Source organism: Canis lupus, chromosome 1 (assembly GCF_003254725.2).
Source record: "Canis lupus dingo isolate Sandy chromosome 1, ASM325472v2, whole genome shotgun sequence".
Taxonomy (NCBI): domain Eukaryota; kingdom Metazoa; phylum Chordata; class Mammalia; order Carnivora; family Canidae; genus Canis; species Canis lupus.
This window is the reverse complement of record NC_064243.1, coordinates 81,754,276-81,773,209: the sequence shown is the minus strand read 5'-3', so window position 1 is coordinate 81,773,209 and position 18,934 is coordinate 81,754,276. Positions and strand designations below refer to the sequence as shown.

The window sequence follows — 18,934 nt, the reverse complement described above, 5'->3', positions numbered from 1 at the left end:
GAGATTCATCAAAGCTATGTAAATACAGGCATCTGAAATCCTACGAGTGTGAACTGGCTTTTACAGTGATGTTATGCTTGGTCAGAAGGCTATCTTGGCATGAAATAATTCCACAGAAGTGAGAAATACATTTGTCCTCCCATCAGGCTCACAGTGACCTAATACATTGGAAGGCTAATGAATTTTTCAAAGTGTTTTAAAAGCCAGTTCTGGGATGGCATTTTGATCTGCATCCACCACAGTGAGTTTATGTCTGGATTTTTCTTAGAGTGGAGCCAAGAGAGCTGGAGCTTCAGGCCAGAGTCCAGGGATATCCGCCAGGAAGCAAGCACACGATCAGTTACAGACCAATGAAGTTGCTTTGTTCCGTACATGGCTTTATTATGTTAGAATCTTACAAAGCAAACTCACAATTAAATAACAGAAGAAATATTCAGCTAGAGAATAAAATGTTCCTTCCCGTTTATCTTTTCCTATAACTATATGCATTTCCTAAGACCATGCTTTCAGTTGCCTACGATCTAGAAAGAAAGAAAACCAGAGTTCTCCCAATACTTGGTAAATACTCAAAAGATAAAATCTGAATCAAATTTTAAGCTTGTGTTAATCCATAAAAAAACTGAAGTACTGTTCACTTTTCCCTGAAAGAATCCCCTCCAAAAGGCAATAGCTCTGAAAGTCCATTTTCACAATAGCTGCCAAAGGGTGAGAGAATCCTACCTGGTATTTGGGTCGGGAGATGCCCCACGCAAACCAAGCAAGGCTGCTAAGGGCCAGGGGGCAGATGGAAGTGTTAAAGCAGCAGAGATGTAATAACGTACAACATGATGACTACAGCTAACACTGCCATGCCATATATAGAAAAGTTGTTAAGAGAGTAAATCCTAAGAGGTCTCATCATAAGAATAAATCTTCTCCCTTTATTCTTTTTTCTTTTTATTGTATCTATAAAAGAAAATGGTATCAGTCGAACCTATTGTGGTAATCCTCTTACAATATAGTAAATCAAAGCTCATGCTGTATGACTTAAATGTATACAGTGATGTATGTCAATTATTTCTCAGTAAAAATGGGAAAATGGGGGAAAAAGAAGCAGAGAGTTTGGTTGGCCAAAGAGCAACTTGTCCCCTTGCCTCCCTAGAGAAGGGTCCAGGGACACTGCCTTCCCTTGGAGCAGACAGCATGTGTCCTTTCAGACATACCCACGGCAAGGGAGCGGATGATCTGTGCACCTGCTGTGACACTTCTGTCTTTCCGGAGCCAGGTGCTGATCTGGCCAGCACCACCGGCCACTTGTTGGGGAAAATGTCTATGACGAGTGCAAAGGTGAACAAAACACTTTTACATTCAGGATGAACTTCTGCTTTTTCTCTTTTTTTACATTTTGGGGAGCAAGACACAAGCATGCACATTTCTCTTTTGCACCTTCAATTAATTGATTGATAATGTTCACAACAAAACAACTGGACCTTACTGAATTGATGGGCATCTTCTTCTTCTTCTTCTTTTTTTTTTTTTTGACAAAAGCCACTTATTCTAAAAGTCCTGTTTTATTTTTTGTTTTATTCTTTTTATTATGAGAGAAAGAAATGCTCTCTGGGAATGGGAACTCTCCCACAAAAACCTTTCAAATAATTGAAAGTCTATCAGCCACCCTTCCCTTTTGGACTGTTCTTAGGGAATTTTTTTACAGGCTCATGGTCACTGCTGCAACTTTTTTGTGGAGTCCAGAACCAGAATTAATTCTCAACTCAGGATGGGAGCAGGGAGCGGGATTTCTCGTACATTCTACATGCCACAAGCCTATTTCTGCCTCCTCACATCAGGCTCACATTTTTAGCACCATCGCCCTCCCTCCTGACTCATGATCGCTTGTTATAAAAACCATGACATTTCACATATCTGGCTTCCCTTAAGAACGAGGTCTCCTGTGCAAGCACTTTTCTGGACAACCAAAGCTTACCCTCCATGTGACAATTCCTTTCTATTTTTTTCTGTTTTAATTAATCTGAATGAGAAATTTTTCTTTTCTTTTTTTAAGATTTATTTATTTATTCATGATAGACACACACAGAGAGAGAGAGAGAGAGAGAGAGAGGCAGAGACACAGGCAGAGGGAGAAGCAGGCTCCATGCCGGGAGCCCAACGCAGGACTCGATCCTGGGACTCCAGGATCGCGCCCCAGGCCAAAGGCAGGTGCTAAACTGCTGAGCCACCCAGGGATCCCCTGAATTAGAAATTTTTCTGAAACTGCTTGCACACCCCCACCTTTGTCCTTAAACAGGACACTGTGCTTAATGGTCTTTCTTCTTTGATTATTCATGGTTATTACTGTGGCCATCAATGATGTACTTTACGTCACTGATGTTACAGCCCCAGACACCGTGCAGATGCTTAGTACTATTAACCCTATCCCAGATGAAATGGCACTTAGCGAGGGCCTGGGTCTGCTTCTGATAAGTTCTGTTTGATTTTGGTTTTATTTGTGCAATTCCTCCATTGTAAGTTACCAGAAATTACAGTCTTTGGCAACCTCTTCTTCCATCACCGTGCTTTGAGAAAATCAAGCTTGTGAATATTTTGTCAAAGTACAAACTAAGTGATGATGATGATAGAGAGAGAGAGAAAGAGAGAGAGAGAGAGAAAGCTAACATTTGTGAATCTTTGCTATGTTTCCAGCATTGCTCTTGAGTGTTTTACACAAATAGGCTCACAAATAGGCTCAGGGATAGAGTTTGGGGGATTTTCCTATGAGGAAAGAACTAACTTTAAAGATATGCTTTCTTTTTTAAAATTTATCTATTTGAGTATAGTTGATGCATAATGTTAAATTAATTTCAGGTATACAACATAGTGATTCAACAGCTCTGTACATTATGCTGTGCCCACCACTAGCTACGCTTGTGACATAGTTATGCATATGTCACCACACACCACTATTACAATACCACTGACCGTATACTCTGCTGCACCTTTTATTCTCATGACTTATTCATACCTGCACTGGAAACCTGTACCTCCCACTCCCCTTCACCCACTTTGTCCATCCCTCCAATGCCCTTAACATCTGGCAACCATCAACTTATTGTCTGTATTTATAGGTCTGACTCTGCCTTTGGTTTGTTTATTCACTTGTTTTGTTTTTTGGTTCCCACACATGAGGGAAATCATATAATATTTGTCTTTCTCAGACTGACCTGTTTCACTTAGCATAACACCCTTTAGGTCCATCCATGTTGTTGCAAATCGCACAATCTCATCTTTTTTATGGCTGCATCATATTCCTCTACACACACATCTTTATGTATTCATAAAGATATGTTTTCAATAGTCAGTTTTGGCTGCCTAAGGGAAAGCTGATCTTGCATAATTCTACCTTTCAAGGGACTTAAGGTTGGCTGAAGTCGCCAGATGAGTGAACTCCAGAAACAGGAAGTGCTGGGTCTACCACTCATTGCAACCTGGGTTTGGGAAGGATGTTCTTCTATGCCTCACCACTTCTCTCTGTGTTCCCCCCCCTAAAATCCTTTTCTCCTTCTTTTTTCTCCTAGCTTCCTTCCAATTCCACTTCTACCTCCCCTCTTTTCCTTCTTTTCCTTTCCTTCACTCCTATATATGTCTTGAATATAACCAGCAGTTTCAGGGGTGCTGCTAAGCCTGAAGACTCAAGAACAAAAAGCAGACTTGGTACTACTGAGAACTGTGTCTGGACTCCAGCTCTTTTCCTCATTAGCTATGTCATTGGGGTGAGTCACCCCACTGAGTATGATCAATCGATCAATCAGTCAATCTGTCAAACTAATCCTTAAGGCCTCCGGCAAGAGGCCTATGAAGAAATCTGCAAAACCAAAAGTTGTGCCAACAACCTTGACAGTAAGGGACAATTTCAAACTTTCTTTTGAAATGTATTCTCTTCTTTAAAAATTCACTAAATTCCCACTATATTTCTGACCATTGTAAAAGCCAATCACATGCCAATTTTCCAAATAGTTTATCTATCTTTTATATTCCTTTTGTATGGGTATACAGTGAGAAATGTCTCCCAAATTGTTCAACCAAATCAGAGACAGCTGAGCGACATACTTTTCTCATAGCGGGTTCTCAATAATATTAGTTGATTACTCAGTTGTCCAGAGGGTTTTTAATATAAAGTGGTCAACACAAAGAAATAAACCTCTCTCAGGTCAAAGTGGACTTACCATCCACTCCTCCTATAAACCTGTCAAGTTGTTCACTTTTAATTTAAAGGGAATGAAGTGTTCCAGGAGATCAGGTGGGGAGAGGCACTTAGGCTATTAGAAGAGAGTCCTGGAATTGGAGTCAGCTGATCTGGGAGCAAACTCTAGCTCTGCTTTTCTTCCTTTTTTTTAAAAGATTTTATTTATTTATTTGAGACAGAGAGAAAAATAGTAACAGAGATAGCAAGAGAGAACACAAACAGGTAGAAGAGGGAGAAGCAGGTAATGCGGGGCTTGATCCCAGGACCCTGAGATCATGACCTGAGCCAAAGGCAGACACTTAACTGACTGAGCCACCAGGCACCCCACTATCTCTGCTCTTCATTGGCAGTGGGAAGTGGGCAAACTTCCTGACTTGCTAAGGCTATTTCCTCAACTACAAAAGGAGAATAATACCTACCTCCCAAGACCATTGTTGACATTCAGTGAAAAAAAAAAATAAGCCAAAAAAACAGATCTCTTAGGGGGAAGACAGATATTCACCAAATTTTAGGCAAGCTAAAAAAAAAAAAAATCTAACAAGTAAGAATTGTCCCGGGGCACTTGGTTGGCTCAGTGATTTAGAGTCCACCTTCAGCTCAGGTCATGATCCCAGGGTCCTGAGATCAAGTCCCACATCAGGCTCACCAAAGGGAGCCTGCTTCTCCCTCTGCCTATTTCTCTGCCTCTATGTGTCTCTCATGAATAAATTTTTTAAAAATCTTTTAAAAAAAGAATTAAGAATTATCCCTGTATCTGTGAAATGTCAGTAGGGCTTCCTTGCTCTCTTGTCCACCAGTGATCCCTTTCATGTTTTTCGTACTATGGATACAGATCACGTTCTCATCCTAGGACATGAACACCTGCAACAGCCCTATAGAGAGGAGTGCTAATTTTGTTCTCATTTTATAGATGAGAAATCGAGACTCATCAAGGCTAAGTAACTAAGGCTGCCTGACCAGTAAATAAAACTGGCAACGTGAGGCTTTGAAATCAGGCATCTGGCTCCAGGGTCCACACCATTAGCCACCATGCCATACTGCATTTAGGGGAAAGAAGGGATGGGGAAGACAAGAGGATCTCCAAGCTTCCTCCAAATCCAAAAATACTCTGTGAAACTCTTCCCAAATCTTCCTACTTAGGCCTGGCAGCTTCTACCATGGGCTACATCCTGGGCTCCAGGCTCAGGTTACAGCAATGTGTGATTACTGCTGCTTCCCGGGAAGGCATCAGTCCTTAAGGATGAGAACAAATATACAGTTTTGATTGTGTTGACTGATGCCTGATTTCAACTACTTGTTTTGAAGCTCTCACACAATATTTGCAATCACAAAAAAAGCTAATTCCTAAAAGTGAGTACATAAACCCTGAATTACACTAGACCTGTTGCCAAAACATGTTCATGGTAATAAACATTATTGTAAAATGTATTTATTTATTCTTGCCAGGGTCCAAAAGAATAAGGTACTTGTAATTAAAAAAAATACAAATTAAGCAAAAAATCACATTAAAACAAGTTATAACAATGTAGAAACTAAGCAATAAAAATAGGAAAAACTTACTACAAAAACACTAGGCTAAGGGGGTAAGCATCAATATAGCTTTGAGCTTCCTGACAGCCAAAGCAAGAAGTGAAAAATAAAAATGCATGGAGCCAAAAATATGCAATTTTTCTGGACACCATCATTTCCAAAAGACTCTTGCATCTTAGGCTAATAAGAGCACCCGGGTAAGTCTGGTCACATCCCTGAGAGTTAGATGAAGTGGAGGACCATGATCATGCTGGTCAGACAAGGAGTCTGCTTCTGGACAATGCATGGGTTTATCCCATGCATGAGGTCTGCAGTGTCAGGGTTGGGCAGAAATACTAATGAGACTAGTCTGGAATGCCTTGCACTTTTCCTCCCAAGGACTCTGAAAAGCCAACCTCTCTCATGAAATTAGTACTGGTCCAGAGGAAGCAGAATGGGCTGGGCAGACTTGGTGAGGTAGTTGGGATTGGGGAAGTATAATTTATAGTCTTTGAAGTACACAGAGGAGGATTTAAGGCACTAATAAACTCTGTTTGCTGATCTACCCAATGTGATTTTGTAGAGGCTTTTAGTGGCCCATTCCTTTCCTTGCCTCTTTACAATCCATTCATGCTTTGATTCAACCAGTATTTGCAGATTCCAAACCATCATGCATAAAAACTAGCCTCATTAGTTTGTAGTAACATTTTGTATGAGGTACACACTTTGTGCAAAGTGCTGGATGGCACTCGACCTTAATGTTTCTCCCCTCCTTCTAATAAAAGAACCTGGGTTTGCACATACTGTCACCAGCCCTTCGTCAGATTCAAATCATGAGGAGTTTGCACCTGCCCATCCATTTATTAATTTGTTCTTTTTAAAATTCAAATTTAGCCAACATATAGTACATCATTAGTTTCAGATGCAGAATTCAATAATTCTTCAGTTGTGTATATCACTTCTTAATTTTTATTGAGTCACTATAACGGGTTATGATTTGTGCAAGGCTCTTGCCCTACGTTTTCATGCATTCTAAAAACACTTTGCTCTTTTTGTGTCTAGCACAGGCATGGCTCACAATCCCAGGAAGCATCTGAAGCCTGTTGCAGCTCCAAAGCTTTAGATGCTAGAATAACAAGCCAATGTGTTTGCTCCTTGTCTACCTCCTGGTCCCCATAAGCTGAGAGAATGTCCTCCCTCATCTCTCTCTAAGGAACAGGCTTAATTACTCCCTGACAGGAAATGAAGGAAAGAAGATCTGCATGCAGCAATTCATTAATTGCAAGCTCCAAACTGATAGCCTACTCTGTATCTTAATGGAGGTCATCACAGCATTGACAAAACCAAAGAGAATTTCTGTCTATTCTGCGACACTAAGTGTTGCTTTGCTAGTCTTCATTTTGCAAGTACAAGTTGTGCAAAGTGAGAAAGATCTTTGTGAGCATGAAAGGAATCCCTCATCTGGTGACCCCATGATGCTTATACCATCTGCTGCCCTGATCCCCTCGCCAAAGTGAATGATGCCATTCAGATTTATTTGGACACTGGCAAACCAAACAGAACAATCAAACAGAGCAACGGGTGAAAGGATCTCTAGGTGACATAATTGGAAGGCTCTTTGTACTTCATTAACGATAATACAGCATGATTAACTGCCAAAACAAACAACTTACTAACCATCAGGCATTACACTAGGCCCTGATATAGGTGGTGAACAAAACCACACAGAGACCTGTTTTTTACTCTGATTCATCAAACAAACATGCCCAATAGAGATATAATGACAAGCTGAGATAAATGATCTAAAGTCATTACTCAAAACCCAACTTATACCCATGAAGTGAAAGAGATGGAGTGGGAAGAGTTCTTTCAGCAAGACTTCCCTTCTTTACCTAACCTGAAGGAAAGGTAGGAGTTATTTATATCAGGTAGGAGGAGAAGCCCAAAGAAGCTGAGGAGCACACTGGGTCAGATCCCAGGATACTAAGTGCTCCTTTCCTAAGAGCAATAGAAGCGTCATGAGGTTTACAGAGGTGCAAAAGGTGCTTTCATGATTATCTCTCTGGCAGCAGTGGGAGAGTGGTTTACAGGAGACTGGTGAGCCCACCATTACAGTCATCCAGATGACTTAGTGATGCCTGGGATAAGGTGGGTGGGGATGGGGTGGAGGAGAAGGAAGTTTCCAGCTGGAGGAACCAGATGGATAGTAATGCCATTCGCTGAGGTAAGGAACTGCAGAAAATGACCAGCTTGGGACAAATGGAGGGAAGCAGCCACTGTTCCAGGCTCTGTGCTGAGGGCTGTAGATATAGTATTTCAGCTTTACAACAAACCTGCAAAGTGGTATCAATATCCCATTTTTCAGATTAAAAACCCAAAGACCGTGTTATCAGGTTAGTTTTTCCAACCCAGATTTTGTGCGTCTGATTTTTCAGAGCAATCTAGTACCCAGTTTGCCTCCCAGGATCTTTTCTGGAGAAATGCTACCTTCTCCTGGAAACCAAAGCTCAAAGACACAGGGGTCAGCCAGAAATGGATTTGGCACATTGCCAGAGATTCTGAGTAGGCTACTTTAGACTTGGGGCAGGGAAGCCATGTATGATTGCGCAGGTTGTGTACTGCACAAACCCAGAGGGTGCCAGTCATATCAAACTCAATGTGAATGCTGCCTCCTGAGTATGTCAGTCCTGCCCTTCCCTCATTTCTTTTCAAAGATGACTCCAAACTCTATGACTCTACCATAATCCCCAGGGTCCAAACAGAATCAGTGACCAAGGCAATATGCACTTCACTTCTCTGGTCCCCAGATGTTCTTTCCCTTTTCACAGCATTCATCCAGACCCAGGTAGTTCTCCCTCACCCTTTTGTCTGCTCAGCTAGCACTCCAGGGAGGAGTCAATGTACAAAGAGTGACACCTCCATCACCAAGCCACCATTGCTTATAGGAGCTCTGTAGACCAGCACACCAAACCCCAGACAAGGTTAATATCTGCCTAAGTAAGTGCGACAAAAGAAATAAGCAGGTTATACCATAGCTGTCATCTTTTTACCCAGTTAACATAAAATATTCCCAAGTCATTCATTCAACGGTGCCCTTGCTCACCTAATCACGTCCTCTAAGACCCAAGGTGCGATCTGAATGACAGTGACCACCAATTCTTTACCTTTGAAGCAGACCAATCCACTGTGAGATTTTACACCGAAAAAAGTCTGACTCTTCTCCATGGACCCTGGGGCTAATAATCCACAGGTCCGGGTCTGAGAGCTCTAGATGTGAGAAATGGAGCTGACTCCAGGGCTAAAGCAAGCAAGGGCTCTTTTCTCCTTGGATTCCTGAGTCTCCTTCCTGCTCACCAGTGCTCTGGCAAAGTCTCAAGTGCACCAACCCTGGCTTATGATGGGGAGGGAGCTGATCCCGTGGGCTGTGATCAGAATGAGCTCAGCACCCCAGAGGAAACTGCTCTGACAGCAGCTCTATCTCCATCGCTACTCCTCACCACAGTGGGCCCTTCAAAATATCTGCAACGGCCACTTTAAAGACGCTTTTTGTTGACATGTCTAACTTCTCTTCTTGTAAAGGAATCAAGAGTATGTTCCTCCAACTTCCAATCCAGATGATGACTCTGCAAACACTGCCGTGTTTCTCTTTCTTTTTAAAAGCCTCATCTCCTCTACAACTTAAATGTGGTTGTTCTTTTATGGTTCTGAATGTGCTTTCTTGGTCTTTATACCACGTACCACGGAATCTAAGTTGACATTTAGGTCACCCAGAATTTTTCTGCTCTACAACGCCATGTGCTGACTAATACCCACTGCAGAACAAAGCCCTTCACCTGCAGCTGTCTCTGCGGGAGGGACAGATGCGTTCCTCACACTGTAGTGGTGATCCTATCTCCACCCTGTCTTTGAAAAACGCATTCCTGAGACAGAGATGTGCCCTGGATCCTTCCAGTGGCAGCTGACACTCCTCCATCCCCCAAGGCTGGCTAGTGATCTACATCTGAGGGCATGTGGATGGTAGTGACCCCCACCCACCCACCCATTAGCAGCTGCTTGCATTTCATCAGCTGCTGGGGTCCAGGCAGTGGGAGGGGCTCAGTAGCCAGGCTACCAAGTGTGGGGACCTTGGTTTCCCACCAGCCAGAGCCCCAGGACTCTGATTCTTCTTTTAATTTGTTTCTTCCCCCACCCACTGCCACCCCCAACAAAGTTCATTGGAATTTGGACCATTTACTGCCACCATGAGGTCATCTTGGCCTGAATGCTTTTCTGAGCTGACCACTATGACATGGTAGGACATTTCCCAAATTGCAGTCTAAGGCAGGGAGCCCTCATTCTCTCCCTCCCTCAATTTTTCTTATCATAGAAATGCTACAACTAAGAATAACTAAGACACCACCAAAGAAATGGCATAACTAAAAATGGAAAGCATAGCTAAAACTTCAGGATGAGCCTAGAACTATAGCATTTGATCTCTGCCCCTATTCCAGCTCTGAACGGGCAGGTGGAAGCAAAGCCAGGTGGGCACTAGCAGAAGAAAAAGAAAACGGGTTTTTATCCTCATTTCGAGTTCTAGCAGTGAGTGTACAGATCAGAAACATAGCTGAGTGCTCACATCAGGGGAATGCACCCAGGTAAAAAGCATCACTCTTTGATCAGCTCTCTACTGTCTCGGGGGTCTTGCTCTCCTACTGCTTACTCGACTGTCCTGACAATTAACCTCACTGGGTTAATTTCCTATCTGTCATTCTGTATTTGTCAAGAGGTGCCATTTCAGGAGACCACGCTCACAGTAAGTGACCACTTCTCTTGCTGCCCTCCACCGTCAGCTAAGGTTTTTTACCAAGAAGATCTAAGCACCCAAGCATGTCCTAAGCAGGCAAAAGGCAGGCCCTCTAGAGAAGCATTTGAGTGCCAGGAGGCAATCCTACTGAGGCCACACTTGGGGGTCTGCTTTTGCCATTTCTGATGAATATAGCATATTCTCAGGAAGGAAGGGTGTGTATTGGAAGGAGAGATTTAGGGGAAAGAGGGATGGAATTATGGCAGTGAATCTGCCTTAGTTTAAGGATCAGCAGGAGCAGACAGGGATGAAAGAGAATTGACAGCATGCTCCCCCAATTTCAACAGACATAAGCTCCAAACTACCTGATAAAACTAAAAAATGTCCCTTCCGCCTCAAAGATTTCTGATCAACACCAGGGCCTGGGGGTACCTGCATGGCTCAATGGTTGAGCATCTAACTTTGGCTCAGGCCGTGATCCCAAGGGTCCTTGGATTCGGGGTCCTGGGATCGAGTCCTGCATCAGGCTCTCCGCAGGGAGCCTGCTTCTCCCTCTGCCTATATCTCTGCCTCTCTCTCTGTGTGTGTGTGTGTGTGTGTGTGTGTGTGTATGTGTCTCATGAATAAATAAAATCTTTAAAAAAAATAAGAGGCCTGGCCTAGAATGGGAGAGCTTCTTCTCGCCTCACAATGACAGATGAATAATAAATGCTCCTAGTCAAAAGGAAAAAAAGAAGCACTCTTTCTTCAAAGTTTTGATCACTGGAAATTTTATCCATGACTAGTAGTTACTCCATTTTGCAGCTTAAAATTTCTATAGTCTATTGGAATTAGCTAGTTCCAAAGATGGTGAGATTATGTTAGGACTTTGGAGAGGATATGGACTATTTCAAACTATTAAAAGATACACATCGTGACTACAAAATATCAAAGCGAGAAGTCAAGTAGGTAGGAAAGAAACCTGCCAGCTAGACTTTTCAAAGGTATCATGTGGATAAGTCTATATTAACTTCTGATGGAAAACAGCTTAACCATAACACCTAAATTCTAACTAATTCTGGTCTAATCAGGCTTAAATAAAAGCCAGCATAATTTTCTTCTCCTTAAAATGTTTCCCAAAGTATTAGCCTGATATTTTTAATAGTACTCATTTACTATGAATATACTTCTCACAAATGAATGTCATAATAATTGACTTAATTTTTTCCTCCAAAACGAAGATTATCTATCCTCTAAAGCAAAAGGTTATCTACTACTAGAGTTAATGTAGTAAATTAAGTAAAAATTTTATTTACTTAGAAAATATCATTTGTCAGGGGAAATGTGACACCAAAAGTGAACAAAACATCTTTTCTGTGGTTGAATATGAAAGACTAACTGTAATCTCTAGCAAGAAACCTATTCAAAGAAAAAGCAAAATTAGCAGTAATTGTTCTTCTGGCTAACACAGGAAACTAGGAGCAGTATTTCAAACAACCACTTCTTTTTCCTGTCTTTTTTTTTAATGATGTAGAGCAAATTGCTCGTCTAATGAAGGGACTCGGTAAATAAACTTACCCATTACTTTCAACTGATTGCTCTGAAATAGGAGATTTTTCCATTCCAGCAATTGTTCTTCTGAAAGGAGGCAAATCTCTTGCTCACATCAGATAACACAATCTAAAGGTTTATTGCTAAAATACATGTTTCAGGAGTGGAACACAGGAACACAGGCATGATCTAAATCTGGATGTATCACTGGTCATTCATTTTTACCCACCAACAAAATAAGTAAATAAATTGGTACGATGGACTTTCCTTTTTGATCATTTCTCACTCAATGTTAGGTAAAAAAAAAAAAAAAAAAAAAACAGAGAGCTTACCTACACTATCAGAAATGTATCCAATTTCTGAAATCACAATTTTCCTTCATATACTCAAGTAAAACTATAAGGAGGTCAGCCATAAACACGGAAATGACCACATGACCACCAACTTTCTCAATTCTGAAATCACCACAAACATTTGACTCTCTGGGAGACTTAAGGTAGAAAACAAAACACTTACCTTAGCATTAATCAACTCTAATGGTCTTTCGAAAGACAGAGTTAAATCATTGTAAGATTCACACCTGAGTCTACACTTTGTTGCGCAAGCATAAATAAGTTACTGTGATAACCCTGCAAATAGCCTGCCTTGTGATCAAGATGTCACCTTAATGCAGACTTTGTATTTTGTCTTCTATGAAGGTTTAAAGGTTAAAGGCATAATAAATTATGCATTTCCTCCTATGCCAGGCCCATGAAAGGTACTTTCACTGTTCATTAAAGACATTGCTTCCAAATGAGCAGAGGCTTTTTCCTAAGTATGGAAACAGAAACACTTCCATTATGTTTATTACTGCTCTGCTGGAAAGCCAAAACAGTTTGGAATTAGGAAGCTGCTAGAATCTGTTGTTCCAGAATGTGTAGCAACTGTCAACACACACAATAAAATTACAGTTCACTCTTTGGGCAGCACATGGGCCAACATGCTGATCTCCTCACTGGAGAACAATAGTCTGGCAAACCGCATATCATCAGCAACAGTTGGGTCTTCTCCCTTCTGCCTCTGCCCAAATGACAGATCTGAACAGGGGACCGAGAGACAGGATTCACACTGGAGCATCCCTCACTCCTGCACTGGAGCAAGCTCATTGTGAGGGCCGCCCGGGTGAACTGCGCATTTGCCCCACATACCTTTCCTAGCCAGCACTCTAACTTCTGCCTTAGCTTTGCCACCGCCTTCTGCTGAAGTATATAGTTCTAAGGGATCCTTCCCCCCCCCACCCCCCCACCCCCCACCCCTTCACACTTACACCTACTGCATCTGCAGAGGGCTGGGCTCGTTTTGGAAAGGAGCACCACACCCATTAACCCTCCAGGCTTCAGAAGAAAATTGCAGGTTGGCTAGATCCCCTCCGACCTCAGGCCAAAGAACCGAAGCTGGACACACAGAACCCAACTTCTGCCTGGCTGAGCACCCCCCCCCCCCCCCCCCCCCCCCCCCCCCCGCTCAGCACTTCACCTGCCTTTGGGGAAGGATTCGGGAGACAGGCTGCCAGCTGTATGGACCAGAGTTCCAGAGATTCTTTCCAGCGGATAGCCCGCACACACTGACAACTAAGTGGCAAAGTTGTTTCTTCCTTCTCTGCTGCAATGCCCTTTCCTCTTATCAGCGAGCGCGCGCGCACACACACACACACACACACCCAGGCACACACGCACGCACACAGCCTTGTTCCGCCAACTTACCAGTTTAGATTTGGCGCGTTGCAAAAATTCTTCCATGTCTTCCCGAGAGGTTTGGGCGAGGGGTACCCAGCGGGGTGCGGAGGAAGATCTCCGCCCCGCGGAGAGAAGCCGGGTCTCGGGAAACTGGCCGGCGGGTGCGCAGCGACCGCAGCTCCCTCCTGCCGCTCAGAGGCGGCTGAGGCTGTGGCTGCGCCCTCGGCTGTCGCCTCCCAGGGCTCCCCGCCCCACCCCCGCGCCCCCGCCGCCGGCTCCGGGCGTCTGACTGCCCTAATAAGGAAAGTGGGTGTGACTCCCGGGAGCCCCAGGGCGCGCCCCGCGCGCGCACTGGCACGCGCCTGCGGGGCCGGGGCTCGGAGCCGGGGCTCGGGGCCGGGCGCGAGGGCGGGGGCGTTGGGGGATGGCGAGGGGCTCCTCCGCCAATCGCTGGGCCCCGCTGCGGCCTCCTGACGTGGCGCGCCGAAAGATGCTGCAACCATGGACAGCGCCCAGAAGTGCGAGCCAAGTGCGAGGGGCTGCTGCATAGGGAGGCTCTGCCGCAGGCACCGCCGTCAGCCAGGGGAGGTGGGAAGGGGGAGCGGGGGGGGTCCCCAGAGAGGCCCCCTCCTCGGCCAGCGCCTCCCTGGCTGGCTGGCTGGCACGTTACAGAGAGCTCCAGCGGCCACTTAAAGAGCTGGCTCTGCGGGCCTGGCCCGGGGATGCACTCAGCTAGATTGGGGGTGGGGGGCGGGGGGTTATTGCTGAGCTAAAAGCAGTACGACCTTGATGGAAAATAATCAGAAGAGCAGGCTGGGAGATTTTGCTAGGATGCATCTCTCCTCCTTACCCTCGAAACATATCCACCCAGCAACGGGCATCTGCAATTCACCCCGGCTAAGTGCCCTTCTGTTGGCCCTGGGCTGAAGCAGTAGCTACATCGCGTTCTGCAGTCCCCATCCACTCTCTGACGTGCGTGCTCTGGGGGAGATGGGGCAATAGAACTTTCCTACTGCATAAGGGTCTGTTTCTACAAGACCCTCAGATAACTTCTATGCACATCAAAGTTAAGAGGTACTGTAACAAACACTTAAATTTATAACTATGGACCTAAATTTAAGCCACGGAGTTTTGTTGTGTGTATTCTCTAGTTATCAAATCCCAGGAACCTTGGGCTTTCTCTTACATCTGGGCTATAATACCCTTCCTGCCCTCTCACCAGCCTCACCAGCCCTCACCGTCTGGCTAACTCATGCTTCCTCTGGCAGCTTAGAGAAGTGGTCTCAAACCTTGAATGCATATTAAAATCACACTCTAACACCCAGGGGTTTGAAAATACTGATTCCCAGGCTCTATCCCAGACCATTTGAATCAGAGAGGCCACAGCAAGAGCCACAGTGTGAGAGGCCTCCAAGTGATTCTACTGGGCAGCTCGGGTATGATCCTCTGGTTTGTAAACTTTAGCTTTATATCTGAACCACTCAGAGATCTATTAAAACACAGATTTTGGTGTCTCATCCCCGGGATTTCAGGCTTAATAGGTCTGACTTAAAAAAAAAAATAGGTCTGACTTAACAAGCCTGAGAATTTCCATTTTTAAAAGTCTCCCAGGGTTTACTGATGCAGCTTAGAAATTATCTTCTGCAGGAATCCTCCCAGATTTACTCCTCCTTTGCCATCCCTACACTGAGTCAGTGCCCCATCCCTATTCCCCTCTGGCAACCTATATTTTTTACTCTACTGTAACTTACTCAATTACTTGTCTATGTTCACCAGGCTGTCAGCTCCATTAAAACAAGGACTTTGCCTGTCATTCATTGATGAATCCCTAACACAAGTCGTGTCATATATAAATCCTCAATAAATGTACTTTAATGAAGAAATGTACATATGGAAGGTTTTTGGTTCTGTGTGTGTGTGTGTGTGTGTGTGTGTGTGTGTATGATTATCCAATTATTTTTTATTCAGGAGGATCTGATGAAAAAACGTCAGCAGAGTCTACAGATCTGATTAAAGGAGAGTGATAGGAATATTAAGTTCTGGTTTACATTCAGGTGATGAGCTATGTGGAAGCTGCAGATTCTATCTGTTTCTTTGCTGACTTAAGTAATTTAAAACCAGCCAGGTAAAACAAGTGTTTTGTCAGCCTTTAAATCAGTGAAGTTGATCACAATTCAGGTAACATTGCTGAGAAAAATTCCCCAGGATTTATTGCCTCTGACTCTGTCGAGGAATTTAGTGGCAATCACAGGACAGTTTTATTCCTTTGACTTTTGATTTTAAACATTCTGAGTAAGTATTATATAGCCTTGAGATTAAAAAAAAAATCTTGGTGGGTTTAAATTATAACATCAAAGAGTTTTTCCTCCACCAATGAGGTCCCTACAACAGTTCACCAAAATTTCTCTCTTCCAGGAGGACTTCCTGAATTAGAGACCACGAACTCAATGCCTTAAAGTAATTTCAATTTTTTTCTTACAGTTGTACAGGTCAAAAGCCTGACACAGATCTCCCCAGGCTAAAACAAAAGTTTTAGGTCAACCAAGCTCCATTCTGCTGCAGTTCATTCTAGAGGCTCTAGGACAGAATCTTTTTTTTCTTTTTTGCCTTCCCCAGTTTCTAGAAGCTGCCCCCATTATTTAATTAGAGATACTTTCCTCTATCTTCAAAGCAAACAACGCTGCATCTTTCTATTTTTCTTCCATAGCCACCTTTCCCTCTGACTCTCTTCCTCTACCTCCCTGATCCTCTTTTTAGGGACCCTTGTTATTACATTGGAACTATTTGGATGAACAAGGGTAATCTCCCTGCTTTAAGGTCAATGGATTAGCAACTTTATTTCTCCTTTGCCATGTAACCTAACATATTCACAAGTTTTAAGGATTAGGGTGAAGGCATCTTTGGGAAGTCATAATCTATATACCATGTAACCCACATCCCAAGTTATTTCGTGGCTATCAACTTTCAATCCTCAGTCTCTTATCATTTCACAGAAGCCAGAAATCTATGCCTTTAACTACCTCTAATTATAAATTGTCAACCCTGGCTGCACAGTGCAATTGCCTGGGGTCTTTGAAAAATACTGATGCTCCAGCCTCATCTCCAGAAAACCTAAATTGAGTGGTCTTGGGAGAAGTCCAAGCATTAATATTTTTTAAAATCTCATCAGATAATTCTCTGTATACACTGGGTGTTATACTATACGTTGGCAAATTAAGCTTCAATAAAAACAGATGGAAAAAAAAGATAATTCTCTGTATAGTCACAGTTGAGAACCACTGCTGATGCTAGGTAAATTCACCTTCCCTCATCATCCAGGTACAAAATATGGAGTCCACTTTGATTTGTAACTTTCTCCTACCCCTTTGTGGCCAAATAGTTCCCACATCCAATGTCCTCCACCTATGAAAAGGCCTCCATAAAATTCCTTCCTTCTGATCCAAGTGCTGTCAGCATAATTCAAGTATTTGCATCTGAACCTAAAGTCTACCCCTCTTCTCAATCACATCTTTTGCTCTTGTCAATAAAACAATCCTTTCCTCTACTCATCTTTTCATTCTCAGGTTTCTTGACTCCTGGACTCCTCTCACTGAGACCCCTATCTGAGATCTCTTTATTTTGTAATTAATTCTCTTGAGTAGATTTGTAAAGTGGTTGTTATGGACTAAATTGTGTCTCCCAAGATTCATATGTCAAAGCTCTAACTCCCAATGTCATGGAATTAGGATGTGAGGCCTTTGGGAGGCAATTAGGTTTAGATGAGGTCATAAGGGTAGAGCCCCCAAGATGGGATTGGTGTTCTTATAAGAAGAGGAATAACCAGAGCTCTCATGTTTCCTCCCTCCACCATTTGAGGATATAGCAAGAAGTGACCGTCTGCAAACCAGGAGAAGTGTTCTCACCAGGAACCAAATCAGACAATACCTTGGTCCTGGACTTCCTGGCATCTATAACTGGGAAAAAAATAACTATCTGTTGTTTCACCTGTTGATTTATGTCATAGCAGCCCGAGCACATTAATAAATGGTAGTGCTGGGAAAAGGAAGACTATAGGGATCTCTAATCCCATACTCTTATTTTACTGTACAGGTAACAAGGCCTGTACAGTAGGCCTTAGTAGTTCAGTATCCATATCCTGCTTGGGTTGACAGAGCTCCTTTGAAGCAGAGCCAAGACTAGAACTCATCTCTTCATCATTCATTCCTTCAGCATTTATAGATCATCAACTACACTTTAGATGGGTACTATGCCTCACCAGTGATGTAAAAGGCAAGATCCTTGCTCCAAGGCACTTATGGTCTAGTCACTCCCATACAAAGATAAACTCAGTAATCAAGAAATGCACCTGGCACTGTACTAATGGAGATGCAGTATGGTATCGCAACTATAATCTGGATTCTCATCCTTGCTATGGTAGAAATTCTTCAACACTCCTCCCAATGACAGGTCAGGTTTATGTTCCTGTCTTTTAATCTAGGAGAACTCTACAACTTCCTGAGCAATGACATATAGCAGAAATGACACCATGACAGTTTCTGGGACCAAGCCTTAAAAGAGACTGGCAGCTTCCACTTCTTGTCTCCTGGAATACACACTCTTGGAACCTAACCAACACTCTGTGAGGAAGTTCAAGTGCTACATGGAGAGGCCCACATGGAGAAGAACTAAGTGCACTGGCTAACAGCCCAGTTGCCTGCCATGTGGGTGAGCCATCTTGAAATAGATTATCTAGCCCCAGACAAGCCACGCTTGCTGATGTCATGTGGAATGGAGTTCAGCCCTCTCTGCTGAGCCCCGCCTAATTCCTGACCCATAAACTGTGGAATATAATAAGACAACTATTATTATAAGCCTTTAAATTTCTGAGTAATTTCAGGCTTAGCAACTTTAGGTAAGGTATCCTCTCTAGAGTTCAGTGTCTTCCTCTATAAAATAAGAATAATCCTCCTCTTAGGATTGCTGTGAAAGTTAAATGTAATATTACATGCAAAGGGCCCCATTGCTGGTCATTGACTGCCATTACAGTCATCACATAGGTCTGTCAAGGGAGGAGAAACTTAATGAAGTAGCTAGAAGTAAAGACAAGGGTGTCCATGAAGAGAATCCAACAAGAGGGAAATCTCTGGGTGAATTGCAGATGGCTCAGCAGTCACTAAAAATGTAAAACTAGTTTTATTG

The 18,934-nt window shown here is 43.3% G+C and overlaps 1 protein-coding gene across 5 annotated transcripts in view; it reads right to left on the bottom strand.

Moving 5' to 3' along the window:
- PRUNE2 (prune homolog 2 with BCH domain) overlaps positions 1-14,000 on the bottom strand; it is a 256,830-nt gene extending 242,830 nt beyond the window's left edge. For 4 of the 5 annotated variants that reach the window (XM_035712438.2, XM_049091877.1, XM_035712437.2 and 1 more), the window contains exon 1: positions 13,784-13,998. In XM_035712438.2, coding sequence (XP_035568331.2) covers positions 13,784-13,819 — 36 coding nt within the window. In that variant the 5' untranslated portion in view covers positions 13,820-13,998. Of the gene's footprint in view, positions 1-13,783 lie in introns of all 5 variants that reach the window. The other variant, XM_049091882.1, reaches the window with a different exon arrangement.
- Positions 14,001-18,934: the final 4,934 nt, after the last annotated feature.